This window comes from Amblyraja radiata, chromosome 34, assembly GCF_010909765.2.
Source record: "Amblyraja radiata isolate CabotCenter1 chromosome 34, sAmbRad1.1.pri, whole genome shotgun sequence".
In the NCBI taxonomy this organism is placed as follows: Eukaryota; Metazoa; Chordata; class Chondrichthyes; order Rajiformes; family Rajidae; genus Amblyraja; species Amblyraja radiata.
The window spans coordinates 14,875,466-14,890,268 of NC_045989.1; the positions used below are offsets into that span (position 1 = coordinate 14,875,466).

Genomic DNA, 14,803 nt, shown 5'->3' on the forward strand with positions numbered 1-14,803 from the left:
TATTATTATGAATGGTTTGTTTACACAGTGCAACATGAAAATGATTCCACTATGGTCTTTATATTGCACCTTAAACTTTTTATTTAATACCTCCTATTCTCAGTGCTTTCTTTTTGTTTTTTCCTCACCCCCAGCTTTCATCCTGATCTTAAAACTAGTTTCCACTCCAAATTCTTCCACAATCTGATGACTGGTTATTAAATTAAAGCTGTAATTCTGATTATCTACCCATTAATGTTGTCAAACCTGCTGCATACAATAGAAACAGAAAATGTTGGAAACAAATAAAATAATTAAAAATTAGATCTTGCACATGACATAGAAAGTTTGACACATGAACAATAGAAACATTTAACACCATCAGCATTACACTTCAACCAGAAATGAAGTTTACACTGTTACATAATCTGTTATGGTTACAAACAGAACCAAGTGGAATTTTCCAATTCAGGCATTAGTGGTGCTGAAGGTTGTCAAAACAAAAATATGAAATCCAGAACAAATGGATCACTTTAAAACAGAATTAATGATAACAGAAGTGCAGTGGCTGCTGACTTAGAGAAATAGCAATTGATTTCTTTCAAAGTAACTAAATATATTTTTTAAAAACAACACTTTATTAGTAAAGTATCACAAAAGAAACATTTCTCCCCATAAAAAGCACCCAAATATACAAATTAAATATATAAATCAGCTTACGGTACAAAAATAGATTTTAGAAAAATATGCAAATACATTACAGCACATCAAATACTTGTGTATCCTTTATGTCAATTATAATTTAACAAGCAAAATTGAGACTCAAAGAATACTGCAATTACTCAATATCTGCACAAAAGGTTCAGTGACATATTTAAGACAGTAGCCTTTGATTAATGAAAATTAAGGAATGGACTGTCAAATCCACTGTCTTGTTGAATATTGCCTATATTTTGAGAATTGGCAGATGGATGCTTCTTTTGAATGAGATCTTTAGTTAGGTACAATATACCCGTCTCGGTCCTTGTGTTTGACTGCTCTCTATTATTTGTTGCACAGGCATTTTCTGCAAATTGTGTATGTAACCTTGAAAGAGCTGGGATTTTTTTCTTCAAATAACAAGCATTTTCATCTTCAGAAAGAGAACTAATATCAGAGGCTGCAGAGGAAATGGAGGGCGACGCTTCAATACCATTTGAAATAGGAACTGGTTTATGTTGCATGTTTGTAGCTGAAAGGGACATGGAAATACCACTTGTCATTTTACATTTAATAGGCATCTTATAATCATCTAAATGACAAGTGTTTCCTTTAGTCTGCTTAAAACTAAGTCTGTCCATTTTATGAGAGTTGGAAGCATCATAATTGACGGCACAATCACTATCATCTCTTTCAGGAGTTTCACAGACGTCAGAAGATGGCTTGGTGAAAGTTTCGGAGCATATAAAATTTTCTGAGTAACCTTTCAAAGATGAGATATTATCCTGATTGCATGCCATTCGTAATTGCACAAGTTCTTTTGAGAGTAGGTTACTATTCTGTCTGCATGACGTTTGTAACTGTGCTTTGTCAGAAAGACTGTCAATAGAGCTGAATACATGTGCTTTACTGAGAGACATTTGGGACAGATATTTGGAGGAATTTTGACAATGGGCTATACTAGTAGCTCTGTGATATTTTGATTTTGACATGGCGCCATTTACCATGGAAGTAGCATCCTTCAGGAATATGCCAGATTTTCCTTTATGTTTATGAGAGTGAACATGTTTAGCAGTTGTTGATAATTCTTCATCTGAAGTACTATTCTCCACGGCAGCACCAAACAATGATTTATTCCGAATCTGTGGCGTAGATACTTTATGAGTTGCATTGTCGGTGGTATGTTTTTTGAATTTTTGTATTTGGCCCTCACTGGAAGAGGAATTCACATTTTGGTTCGCCTGCAAGTGCACAGATGCTGGCACCCCTCCATTGTTCTCAGAAATATTTGGAGCAGTTTCTGAACTTTTCTTTGTTAGTTGTGCTTTAGAGAGAGACAGAGAGAATAACAATAAAAATATTGCACTAAGGAAAGACTCAATGAGTTACAAATAGTTTGCAAAGCATTAAGTATCGTGCCTGACAACGAATAAACAGTTCAGTAATTTGATAGAAACATATCAAATGCAACATGAAACTTTGTACAGAAAATTAATCATTTGCAAACCACCCGTGTTGAAACCATTATGGAGTTCCTTTGCAAAAATAGTTAATTGTCATAGAGATTGCAGTTGTAGTGAAATTAATCAATATTTAAAAAAATAACATTTATTTCAAAACATTTAGATGTACCAATGCGTTTTAAAACTACCGAGTTACCACTGGCACCCTATCCCGTATGTCATTCAAAACACATTCAAATTATAAAATTGTTTTAAACCACTGCTGATAAGTCCTTATACAATTAGTCTAATCAATCACACCTATCTGACAATCATAACTTATAGCAGTAGAATTAGGCTATTCAGCCCATCGAGTCTACTCCGCCATTCAATCATGGCTGATCTATCTTTCCCTCTCAACCCCATTGTCCTGCCTTCTCCCCGTAACCTATGAGTTGCATTGTCGGTGGTATATTTTTGACCCCTTACTAATCAAGAAGCTATGAACCCACTTAATCTTATATTTTCCCAGGGTTTTTGTTGCAACATTCATTAAAAATACTCTTGCATGGAACATAGATAAGTACAACCCAGGAACATGCCCTTCTGCCCACAATGTCTATGCATAACATGATGCCAAGCTAAACTATTCTCATCTGGCTGCACATGATCCGTGCCCTACATTCCTTATACATCCATGTGACTATCTAAAAGCCTCTTAAATACCACTATCATATCTGCCTCCACCACCACTCCTGGCAGCCATTCCAGTCACCCACCATCTTTTGTGCTTCTCATAATTTTATACACTTCCAATAGCTCTCAGCCTCAAGATCAGACAGCATTCTGGTAAACATCCTCTGCACCCTCTCCAAAGCCTCCATTCTTCCTGTAATTAGGTGAGAATTGTATATAATACTCCAAATGTGGCCTAACCAAATAAAATAACCGAACTAAGTAACATTCCCACATTCAGTGTCCTTAATAATGACAAGAATAAGACAAAGAAGTATGATCAATGCTGGTACGTAAATTGAAGTACACAGCACAAACTATATACATATTTATCAAAAATATCATTAATAAAAATGTACCAATCTATACTATTATCTGGGCTAGTAGGACAAGGAATAGTTTTCTATTTTGATTTCTTCAAATGCATTATTAAAGAGAAAACAAAATGCAGGGTAACTGCACTTTAACTTTCATTTGGGGAAAAAATAGAAAACCTACTTCTTTCGAACAAGTTATATGGCAGAAAGAACAACCATGCTACGCAAGTTTAGCAAACGTTTACTTATTGTCACCAGCATGATTGATTCTTAACATATGTTGAAATAAAGTAAAAATGTAAAAAAACACCTTATAAATAAAGTAATCCTGTTTAAATATTGAAGTACAAGTTTGTAAATTATCATGCATACCAGTGTGGATTTCAGCTTTATCACGCTTTCGATTCTGAAGAGGCGTTTCTATAGCTTTGGCCATCGCAGCCAATTTGCCAGCAGCATTCATGATCTTCTTTTCAGCACTGTAATTATATTTTTTGTTATAATCAACATATTATGCAAGACTATTAAAAGAGATATTTGAATTAAATCATCCCCTTATTTTCCAGACATGAGATTTCATGGAATCATAGCACAAGCATTTACCCTTTTGGTCCATGTCAACCACAATGCCCAGCTACATTAATCTCACTTGCCCGATTAGACCCATATGCTGCTCGCCCTTCACTATCAAGTTCCTGTCTAAATGCTTTTTAAATGCTGCGATAATCTGCCTCCACTACTGCCTCTGGCAGTTCTTTCCAGGAAACCACTTGATGAACAATTTACCCCTCAGATCCCCTTTAAATTTCTCTCACTTTACTTGAAACCCGAGCCATCTAGTGCCAGACTCCCATGGAAACAATCTGACCATCCAATCTCTCTTTGTAATTACAGGCATTCCCCTCCATTGCAGGCAACAACTCATTCAATCTCTCTATTGCTACACTCTCTATTGTACAACATCCTTCCTGTAGCGTGGTGACCAGAACTATACACAATACCTCAAGTCCAATCTAACCAATGTTTTGTAGAACTGCAATTCGACATCCCAATTCTTATACTAAATGAAGGCCAAGTACACCAAGCATACCAAATGTCTTCTACACTACCCTTTCTACCCATGTTGCCATTTTCAGGGAGCTATGGATTTGTTTTCCAAGGTTCCTCTCTGCATCCATGCTCCCAAGGTCTCGGCCATTTATGTTATGTGCCCTACCAACATATGCCCTTGCAAAATGCTTTTCTTACATTTATCTGTATGAAATTCCACCTGCCATCACTCTGCCCAATCTTTCAGCTGATGTATGCCCCACTGTAACCTTAGACAAAGTTATTTACTAATTGAGAGTCCATCAATTACATCATCTACACACTTACTAATCAGACCACCTGCATTCACACCCAAGTCATTTATATACACACACACACACATATAGCAAACAATAATGGGTTTAGCACCGATTCCTTTGGTACACTATTTGTTGCAGACATCCAGTTAGAAAAAGACTAATCCATCACTACCCTCTATCTCCTGAAATCCATCCAATTTTGGATCCACTTTGCTAACATGTCTCAGCTCCCTTAACTCTCTGTGCTGAGCTCTCATGCAGGACAGTGGTGACATCAAGGTCCTGGATTAAATCATTAAATTATTGATTATTATTTTAATGATGCTCTAATCCAGGAAGTTCCTTTAAGGCAGCTTTGTATTGTCTGAAATCTCCAAATGTTCTTCAAATCAATATTGATAATCACAGCAAACAATTATCCAACAAAAACTGCCACGTTAAGATTTTTACCCTTCATTTTTTCCACCATCTGTCAAGAGTTGATGAAGACAGGTCAAATAGTACTTTCGCATTTTTCGCGCAGTTTGTTGACGTTCTCTAAATACTTCTGTACGAATCATTTCAGCTGCTCGGACTTTGCTCTCTTGGATGTAACGCAGCATATCTTCTGCACAAAATAAGTAAATCTCTCAAGATAAGAGTCAAATGACATCAGAATCAACAATCAAAGTTAAAATGTTCTTCCTCAATTTCAAAACATTAAGTCTCAAAAAATGCATTATATAGCACCTTTGATAATCTCAATGACACATTTTTAAAGTACATTCAATATACTATACCAGAGTAGGCAATCTACATATTGCAAGATCCACTAAGGAATTACATGATCTGCTTTTCATAGCATGGTTGAGTGATTAACATGAACAAGGGAACAATCTACTCTCCAGTTCTTCCTTGCTGGTGTCTTTAATGCCATGCTGATGAGACAATTACAGCCCAGTATTTACATTGAAACCATTTCTACTGGTACTGCACTGAAATGGCAGCTGAAAATCTGGAGTGGGGCTTGAACTCACAGGTGTCTCAGTAATCAGAATTCCAATAATTTAATTAAAAGTTAATATATATAACAAGCAATGGATCTAGCACCTATCCCTTAGGCACACCACTTGTTACAGGCCTCCAATCTGAAAAAACATCACTATCACTCTTCCTTCTAGCCAATTTTATATCCAATGAGCTAGCTTGTCTGTGATCCCACATGATCTAACCTTCCAGACCTCATGGTATCTTGTCAAACACCGTTACTAAATTTCATTCAGGCATGCAGCCTTCATCAAAAGACAAAATGCTGAAAGAACTCGGCAGCTAATCAGCATCTGAGGAAGGAATGGACCAACGACAAGGCCAGGACTCTTCTTCAGACGAATGGTGTAGGGGAAGAAAACTACATGCTACATACAAACTACTATAACAGGGGTCGGCAACCTACGGCCCCCAGGCCGAATGCGGCCCGTAACCTGAAATAATCTAGCCCGCAGGCGGATTTCCCCCCCATAATCATCTGGCCCACCGGGCGCCCCGAGCAGCGGCCGAGCTCTGGCTGTACTACAGTGTGCGCAAAGCCGCCGGCATGGCCTCGCACCTTCTGTTAACACGTTTAAGAAAGAACTGCAGATGCTGGAAAAATCGAAGGTAGACAAAAATGCTGGAGAAATTCAGCGGGTGAGACATGCAAGGATTGCATGAGGCTGCCTCACCCGTTGAGTTTCTCCAGCATTTTTGTCTACCTTCTGTGAACACGTGAATTGATGCCTGCCATCCGGGGCGGGATCCATGTGACAACGTGATAGATGTGGCCCGCCATCAGCTCACAGACATGCACCCCGGCCCCTATGCAGAACAAGGTTGCCAACCCTGTACTACAAGGAAGGTACTATTTGAAATTGGAGAATTCAATGTGTATGTTGTTAGGTTGCAGCCTTTCTTATATAAAGCACAATATTAGATATACGCCAGTACCTTACCCGTGGCTATTGATACAAATATCTTTGCCAGGGACCCTGCAATTTCTTTCCTAGCTTCCCACGATGTTGTAGAATACAAATCAATGATTGTTTTTGTTTAGTAATCTTCCTCGTCCCAAGATACAAATTAAATTGAAGGAAGTTACCTCTAATTTTGTCCACAGCCCTCAAATATTGATGACGAATTTCTTCTAATCCTTTTGCAGAGATCAACTTGGTTGAATTTTCAGAACTCCAATTTTCTTGTAAACTGAAATCAAGCAAAACAAAGGAGTCAATTATACTTGATATTACACAGACTGAGAAAACACAAAAGTTACAGATGGTGGTTAAGCAATTTAAATTCCCCATAAATGACCGGATCCCACATCTGCCAGAACTAAATTTGATACACAATTCTTTTGGTAGAATCTGAAGATTCTCATTTGCTCACCTTTGTTGGAAATAAGCCTTTGTGATTTGGTCACAAGCAATTAGCATTTGATTGAAATGGTTTGATGTGACAGCTTCAGTGTTACAGTCTAAGCTGACATTTGACCCATGTTAGGAGACACCTACATCCAGTACACCAACGGCACGTTATTGCTTGGAATATGATTACCTGAAATTTACTACCTAATAAAGAAACTAAAAACTGAATGGAATACATATGGAGATTGCCGTCAGTATGTAAATTATCATGGTTGAACAATACAATTTCAATTTTGTTCAAGAATAATATCATGCGACTTAAACATGGCCAGGCACAATTTGAATTGCATATTTAAGAGACCACTCTCATATGCTGGGAGTGGGGTTGTGGCTTGGGTGACTGAGCTACCGTTACTCATGTTCGTTGATTGGATAGAGTGCAGGTGTTGAATCAGTTGCATTCCCAAACAGGAAGTGATTTGTACCACAAAATAAAGTGTTGATTTCAAAACACGTTATCAGTGATTCAGCAATTGCAAAAATTGAAAATGATTCATACATTATGCTCATGACACAAAGAACGAGTATTAGAATATGCAAGATATCATGCTTGGAAAACCTCAGAATAAGACTAAAGAACAATTTCCCATATTTGTCAGAAGCTCTAAAATTGTAATATTATCATTCATATATTGGTTCCTATACTATATTTTATACAAACTTTCCCCTGCAGACAATAAAGAGGGAATATGTTCATCACTATAAAGTTGCAACTTTCCAGAGTAGTTTTCCGTTTTTGCATATAGAACAAATAAAACATGTTGGGAAATCAGTATAGATTGGGTAATCTATGTAATCCCAGAATCTATATTCCGGAATCGTAATCAAGGAAAACACGTAGAGGTCAAACAGTTCTCATACACAGAAGCTCCAATTCTAATCTTTATTGCAAGTTTGGTAATTACTATCCGCCGAGTACCCTTCGAGTTGAATGAATTTCTCATTCTGTGCAGGCAAAGATAGAAGAAAGCTCTGATCTTGCCCACAAGTCTTGCAGATCCTGTTTCCCCCTTCAACCTGCAAACATGTTATTTTGGCAAATTAACACTGTCAATTTGAACAAGGAAGCAAGCATAAATACCACAAGGCAAAATTCACAATAATTCTTAAAGAGAATGGCAATTTTTGAGAAACGTAACCTGCACTACAATGTTGATTTAGGACATAAACTTTGTTGTAACTAATTTTATTACAAAATAAGCCTATAAAAGTAACATAAAACTCACCAAATTAACATTGTAATTTTTTAAGATATGCATTGGATTATAAACATACCAAGAATTAGTTTTATTGCCGATTATTTCTTTTTCTTTAAGTTTTTTCAAAAGGTCATCCTTTTCATTTTGCATCATCTTTATTGTTCTTTCATGTTCTTCTGCAAAATATAATATTAAGTACTAAGTGTTATAATATTAAGCCATGGACATTAGCTATTTTGTGAACCAATGCATCTAAAATATTAAAAAAAACAAGTGAGTCCATTAAAACTCACCTCATTTTCTTACACAGGACTGTGAAAACAGTGGATTAGTCACTTAATGAACATGAAGTGTGGTGTATGGAGTAATGTTAAACAAAACTGAAACCAAAATTATACACCATCTGGTTAATTTCCTGAAGGCATCAAATTCTTCCTTATGTATAAATATTTTTTGCACACCCTGCAATTCCAGAGTGATAGCTCTTGCTGATCATGTTAGTATATGGTTATTTTTAATAAGTTTGTGCATTTTCTAACAGCCCATGCCAAATGCTGGACATGTAGAGATGGTGGCAATTTGCAACTCCAATGAATATTTGCAGTAGCAATAGTGTCTGAAGATACAGTCATAACTTCGTGCAATTTATTTTCCAGTATACTATAAACCTAGCCATTCTGCACTGATGGGAATGTCGATTCCCTGAATTGTTGATTGCATCAGGTGATTCTGCTTTTTATGATTCATAACCATGTTGATTCATGAGGCATTAAAATTTATGATGACGAAAAGGGGAAGTATTGTAAGCACAGCTTTGATTTTTTTCCCCTTTCCATCAGACTTTTATGAAGGAGGATCATATTAAGACAATAACTTCCATTTAATACAACCATTAACAGATTTAAATATTTCACAAAATTGTGCTGGAGCTTTACAAAGTGAAGATTGACCCTCAGCAACATCAGGCAATATCAGAAAGATGACCAAAAACTCAGACCAAAGAGTCATGTTTTGAGGATCATCTAAAAGGAAGCAAGTGACAGTGCAGGGCAGTGTTTTTTTGTGATGGTAAGTCCTCTCCAGCATCTCTAAAAAGTTAAACGTTGTTATTTTGTTTTCTGACCGCGTGACGTGTATATTTATTGATCATGACTACCGGCACCTTTCTGCCTATAAAAAATAAGCACTGTTGAGCAGTTCCAGAGGCCAGGAAAAGCAAAATAATGAAATCACATTTTTATGGGGATGTAGTCATGAAGTAATTTTGAAATCAGAAACAGATATTGACTGAACAGAGGAGGCATTCAGTCAATGTGTCGGAAAGAACTGCAGATGCTGGCTTAAATCGAAGATAGGCACAACATGCTGGAGTAACTCAGCAGGACAGGCAGAGAGAAGGAATGGAGAGAAGGAATGGGCAACGTTTCAGGTCGAGACCCTTCTTCAGACTGATGTCAGGGGAGTGGGCAGGACAAAGATAGAATGTAGTCAGAGACAGTGAGACTGGGAGGAGAACTGGGAAGGGAGAGGGGATGGAGAGAAAGGGAAAGCATGGGAGATTTGAGGTTGGAGAAATCAATGTTCATACCGCTGTGGTGTAAGCTACCCAAATGAAATATAAGACGCTGTTCCTCCAATCTAATAAAATTAAGTAAAACAGATCTTCAGGCACAACAACATTTACATTCCACTTTAAGGAAAGCCTTCGTGCAGTAACTGAACTTGCAAAGCTTTGCTCAGACAATCCTTGTAGAATCAGATTTATTCTGCACGGAAACAAGTCCTTTCGGCCCAACTTACCTTTGCTGACCAAGATATCTATCTGAGCTAGTCTCATCTCCCTGCGTTCAATCCATCTCCCTCTAAACCTTTAATATCCATATAGTTGTCTCAATGTCTTTTAAACATCATAATTGCAACTGCCACCACCACCTCCTCTGGCATCTTGTTCCACAAATTCACCACTCTGTTTCTGAAAGACTTTCCTGAGATTCATTAAAATCTTTCCTCTCACGTTAAATCTATGTTCTCTAGTTTTTGCCTAGAAAACCATTAGAAAAAGACTGAGCATTCTGTGTTTATCTAAGCCACATGATATTAGTTAACATTTCACTCCACAACCTCCGATGCTCCAGGAAAAAAGTCCCAGCTTATTCAGGCCCTCCTCATATCTAAAGCCCTCTAATCCTGATAACATGCTTGTCCATTTTTTCCTCTCACCCTTTTAGCTTAATTATATATTTTCCTCTGGGCAACCAGAACTGCACACAATCCTCTAAGTGTGGTCTCACTGATAATTTGTATATTTAAAACATGAAATTCCAACTTCTGTGCTCAATGCCCTGACCGATGAAGGCAAGCATGCCAAGCTACTTTTTTCACTATCCTGACTATTAGTGTCACAAGCAAAAGTATATACATATGGGAAATGCCAACAAATTGTGAATAGCGTCTGGTGCTGACAATCTGAAGTCTTTCCCCAAACATAAACTTGGGGACCTCAATGGGAAAAATGGGAAGTGAATAACAAGCTCTAAAGGCCAATTGGCTGTATGTGTTTCTTCTACCTCCTCAATATCAGTAACTGTAGTCTCACTTGAATGAGACTTACAACTGACCTTTAAGATGCAGAAAATCGATTTTGTGTTCATGAACAGCAAGCTGAAGCTGCTGACTCATTTTCTCCAGCTTTTTCTTCAGTTGCTGACATTCTTGTTGAAATTTCCTCAATACTTGTGGTTGGTATTGTTCCTCATATTGGTGACATTCAAGATTTACATTTTGTGTTCCAGAAGTATGATCTGCATAACAAATTGTCAATAGAAAATATTCAAAATTTCCAATAAAATACTGAAAGGAAAATGCATTCTGCTAGATTTTGGATCCCTTTCTTAAGTCATACAGCATGTAAACAGATCCTTCAACCTAACTCAACCATGCTGAGTAAGATACCAGAACCCGATATATGCTAGTCCCACTTTCCCACATTTGACCCATATTCCTTTGAACCTTTTCTATCCGTGTACCTGTGCAAATCTCTGAAATGTTCTTGTGCCTGCCCGAATGACATCCTCTGGATGTCCCTCAGGTTCTTATTAAATCTTTCGTCTCTCAGCTGAAACCAATGCCCTCCAATTCTTGATTCCCCAATTCTGGAAAAAGGCTACACATCCCCCTTGATTTTATATACCTTCACAGGTTCAAACTTCGGTCTCGTATGCTCCAAGAAATAAAATCCTAGCCTGCTCAACCTCTCCCAATAATTCAGTCTCTTGAGTCTTGGCAACATTCTTGTAATCTTTTTTGCACTATTTCCAACTTAATGGCATCATTCCTACAGCAGGATGACTAAACCTGAACACATTATTCGAAGTGAGCCCTTGCCAATGTATTATAGTCTTTACATCTTAACACGGTTAAAAGCACAGCTACAATTTAAAAATAAGGTTCAATATAATTTATTTTAAGTGGATCCTAAACTTTAATAATATAATTTCTCCCTTATTCTTTAGGTACTCCACATTTTAATTAGCAGTCAGATGTCATAAAAATCTGTCTCTCATGAAAGGCCCTGTGACTAAGAAACGTGGCACACAATCAGTGCTGTAACTAACTGATTTCTGGACCATTTAGTTTAATTAACAATCCTACAATTGTTGACAGAGATCCAGAGCTCGTGACACCGAGTACAAAACCTGGAAGGACCAAGGAGGCCTCCATCGAGCCTGGGAATGGAGGTCACTGGGGTAGCCTTCAACTAAGAATGAAGTGTCAAGGACTAATACTCCTCCCCCCACCCCCTCCCTTGGATCCTCTTGGTCAATGTACAGTCTCTAGAAAATAAGATTGAGGACTTGAGAACAAGACTGCTTTACCAAAAGGACATGAGCGGATACTGTGTACTCTGTGTCACAGAGACATGGCTCACCCCAGGCTGCTAATATCAAAGACTCACACCACCCTGATCATGCCATCTTCCCTCTGATACCATCCGGAAGAAGGTAAAGGAACGTGAGGTCAGTTATCTTCAGCTTCATCCCAAGCATCTGGTTCTTGAATCACCTTGCATAACCCCACCTCAGCATCGAACCACAATCAACTTTGTACTACCATGGTTGCTCTGCTTACTTTGCATTATCTTGGTCTAGTTTATTTAGTATACCTGATGATTTATTGTATGCTTGTTTATTTATTTTATTTAGTTTGGTTTGCTCCTAACGTGCCTGTAAAAAATTAATGATTCTGGTTCATATCAGGTCTATATGAGAAATAAACATTTAGAACTCTGGACAGGTTTAAAACAATTAAATGCAAATATTAACCATATTCAATTTTTGAATTTAGAAAGAAAACTGAAATACCACGTTTGAGTTCCTTTGGCTGCGTGATATTCAACGTTTGCTGCAAATGATTTAATTCTTGTTTGAGCTGAAGTTCAGATAGCTCAAGTTTCCTGAGCTGTGCCTCCTTTTCAGTTTTATATTCTTCATGTTGCTTTTCTGTTTGTCTTAATGCATTTTGCAGATCCAATTTATTCTCCTGTTAAAAAAATGTTCAATGTATAAATCAAATCACTCAAAATATTGATTGAGACATTATTAGGAGTATTAATGTACATAAACTCTTTTTTGCTATCTGAAAGCGCGTATGTGAATGGGACAAATTGGCATGATGCCTCACATAAGTAAACTCTCAAATTAGCAATGTTACAAAATTTTGAGATTTAAAAAATCAAGTCTGTAATTTATCCCATCAGATAAAGCATAAAAATAAGTTTAATTTGACACCTAATTCACTTTCATATCTCAAGTATTTAAAAGGTTATGGCCATTTTCATACTCGGAAATGAGCATCTTGTTCCCTATTGATTTTCTATGGACATAACAAAAAAGTTGTGATCGTGAACAGTCAAAAGCCCATAACTTTCTTAAAAATTAAGAGAACTGAATGAAATTTTCAGTTATCATAGATTGAAGCATTCTGAAACAAATATAAAATAATCTTACTTGGATGACCTGAAATTAAAGCATATAATTAGTTAGTTACCTAATTGTAGCTAATTTCAGACTTCAATTACTAGATCTAAACATCTATCCATTTCTTAATAAATGATTTACATTTTTAAATAGCCTAAACGTCCAAATAATATTCACAAATAATTCACAATAAAACATGATTTTTAAATCTCATTTACATTAATTTATAGGCCAAATGGAAGGAATTCAGTGTTCAATTGCTGTAAATAAATGCCCATTTAAATCAGCTTTCCAGTGGGTCCCTGTGGAACGCGCTGGTTTAGAACGTTCACATTGCGGTAGATTTGTGCCCTCAAATGCCCAGAAAAATACTGCGCGATATAATGGGCCCAAAATGAGCTACTCGCAATATTAAACTTTGTATAACGGGATCTTTAGAAGCCCTTTTTAATGTAAAAATATAAAACCTTCCTTCAGTTGTCTGCTTTATGAGACCCTGCGGTTGCTGGCGGTCGCGGGTTTAGAGATTGATTTTTAAACTACTATAACTATTATTCAAGGCCTTTAAACCTAATAATAGATTTTGCGACGGGGTCTTCCAGCGATTTTTCGTTAATAATGAACTAGGCTGAACATCTTCGATTTGAACAGCCTAGAGAAAATCGCGTTTTAAACCCGCCCCCTCTAAACGGCGCCAAAATCGCGCACACCCGTAGCGGCAGATTTTCAAAGACGCTTCAGGTAGGCTTTGCAACATACCTACTCAAATATGCTCATCACAACATTATCAACACAGTAAAGGTCATTGTGATTTTCTAAATGTGAAGGGAGAATAGAAGTGAAATCGGTAGACACAACAAGCATTACTAAACCATAAGAGTGCGTAAGTGCAGGAGCGTTCTTTGGCAGGAAAAACAATTGATGTGTACAACTAATGCAACTACCAATGATGAGTTCAGAATCCATGTAGGGTAGCATATTTTTCCAAATTATCAACATAACTATTTTCCATTACCTCGTTCGGTACAATCTCTAGGATCTCTTCAACCAGTTTTGTACAAACTTCCTGGAGATGGTTTTTCACCTTATCAACCTGCGCATGTATGGGGTTGATGGGGTCACAACATTTCTCTATTCTCAAATATGGAGTCTCAGATTTCTTGATGTGTTTTGAGATTTGCCTCAAATAATGCTCAATTTCAGCAATAAGCTCAGACTCGTATTGCTGTTTTTCACGCCTAATCTGTTCCTTTTGGTGAGCTAACCATTCTTTTTGTTTCTCCAAGATACGTAGATTTAATTCTGAATCCTTTTGTGCAAGTAGCTCATTTCTCTGCCTTGTAAAGTCCTCTTTAGCTGCTTTAAGAACCTCATTGAGTTTATGTCTATGCTCATCTAAGAAGGCTCGATAATCATTCTCATTTAATTCATGAATTCTGTTGATCTCTTCTTGTTTTTCCTTATTCCACTGAGTTTGAACTTTTGCCAATTCCGCTTTAGCAACTGCCGATGCTTCTTCTTTCTGAAGTTCTAAATTACGTTCCAGGATGTGGATTTTTTCCTGTAATTCTACAGTTTTAACACTAGATCCAGCTTTCTCACTTTCTTTCAAAGCATATTTCTTCCATTTTTCTTCATTTTCTCTCAGCACTGTTGCTATCTGTAAATA

At 37.1% G+C, this 14,803-nt stretch overlaps 1 protein-coding gene across 4 annotated transcripts in view; it reads right to left on the reverse strand.

The window, feature by feature from the left end:
- Window positions 1–596: 596 nt before the first annotated feature.
- cep152 (centrosomal protein 152) overlaps window positions 597–14,803 on the reverse strand; it is a 46,842-nt gene continuing 32,635 nt past the window's right edge. For 2 of the 4 annotated variants that reach the window (XM_033050622.1, XM_033050620.1), the window contains 8 exons: window positions 14,150–14,794; window positions 12,520–12,697; window positions 10,777–10,959; window positions 8,235–8,334; window positions 6,635–6,738; window positions 4,972–5,128; window positions 3,545–3,651; window positions 597–2,002 (listed from right to left, as the gene is read on the reverse strand). In XM_033050622.1, coding sequence (XP_032906513.1) covers window positions 873–2,002; window positions 3,545–3,651; window positions 4,972–5,128; window positions 6,635–6,738; window positions 8,235–8,334; window positions 10,777–10,959; window positions 12,520–12,697; window positions 14,150–14,794 — 2,604 coding nt within the window. In that variant the 3' untranslated portion in view covers window positions 597–872. The remainder of the gene's footprint in view (window positions 2,003–3,544; window positions 3,652–4,971; window positions 5,129–6,634; window positions 6,739–8,234; window positions 8,335–10,776; window positions 10,960–12,519; window positions 12,698–14,149; window positions 14,795–14,803) is intronic. The other 2 variants (XM_033050621.1, XM_033050623.1) reach the window with 2 other exon arrangements.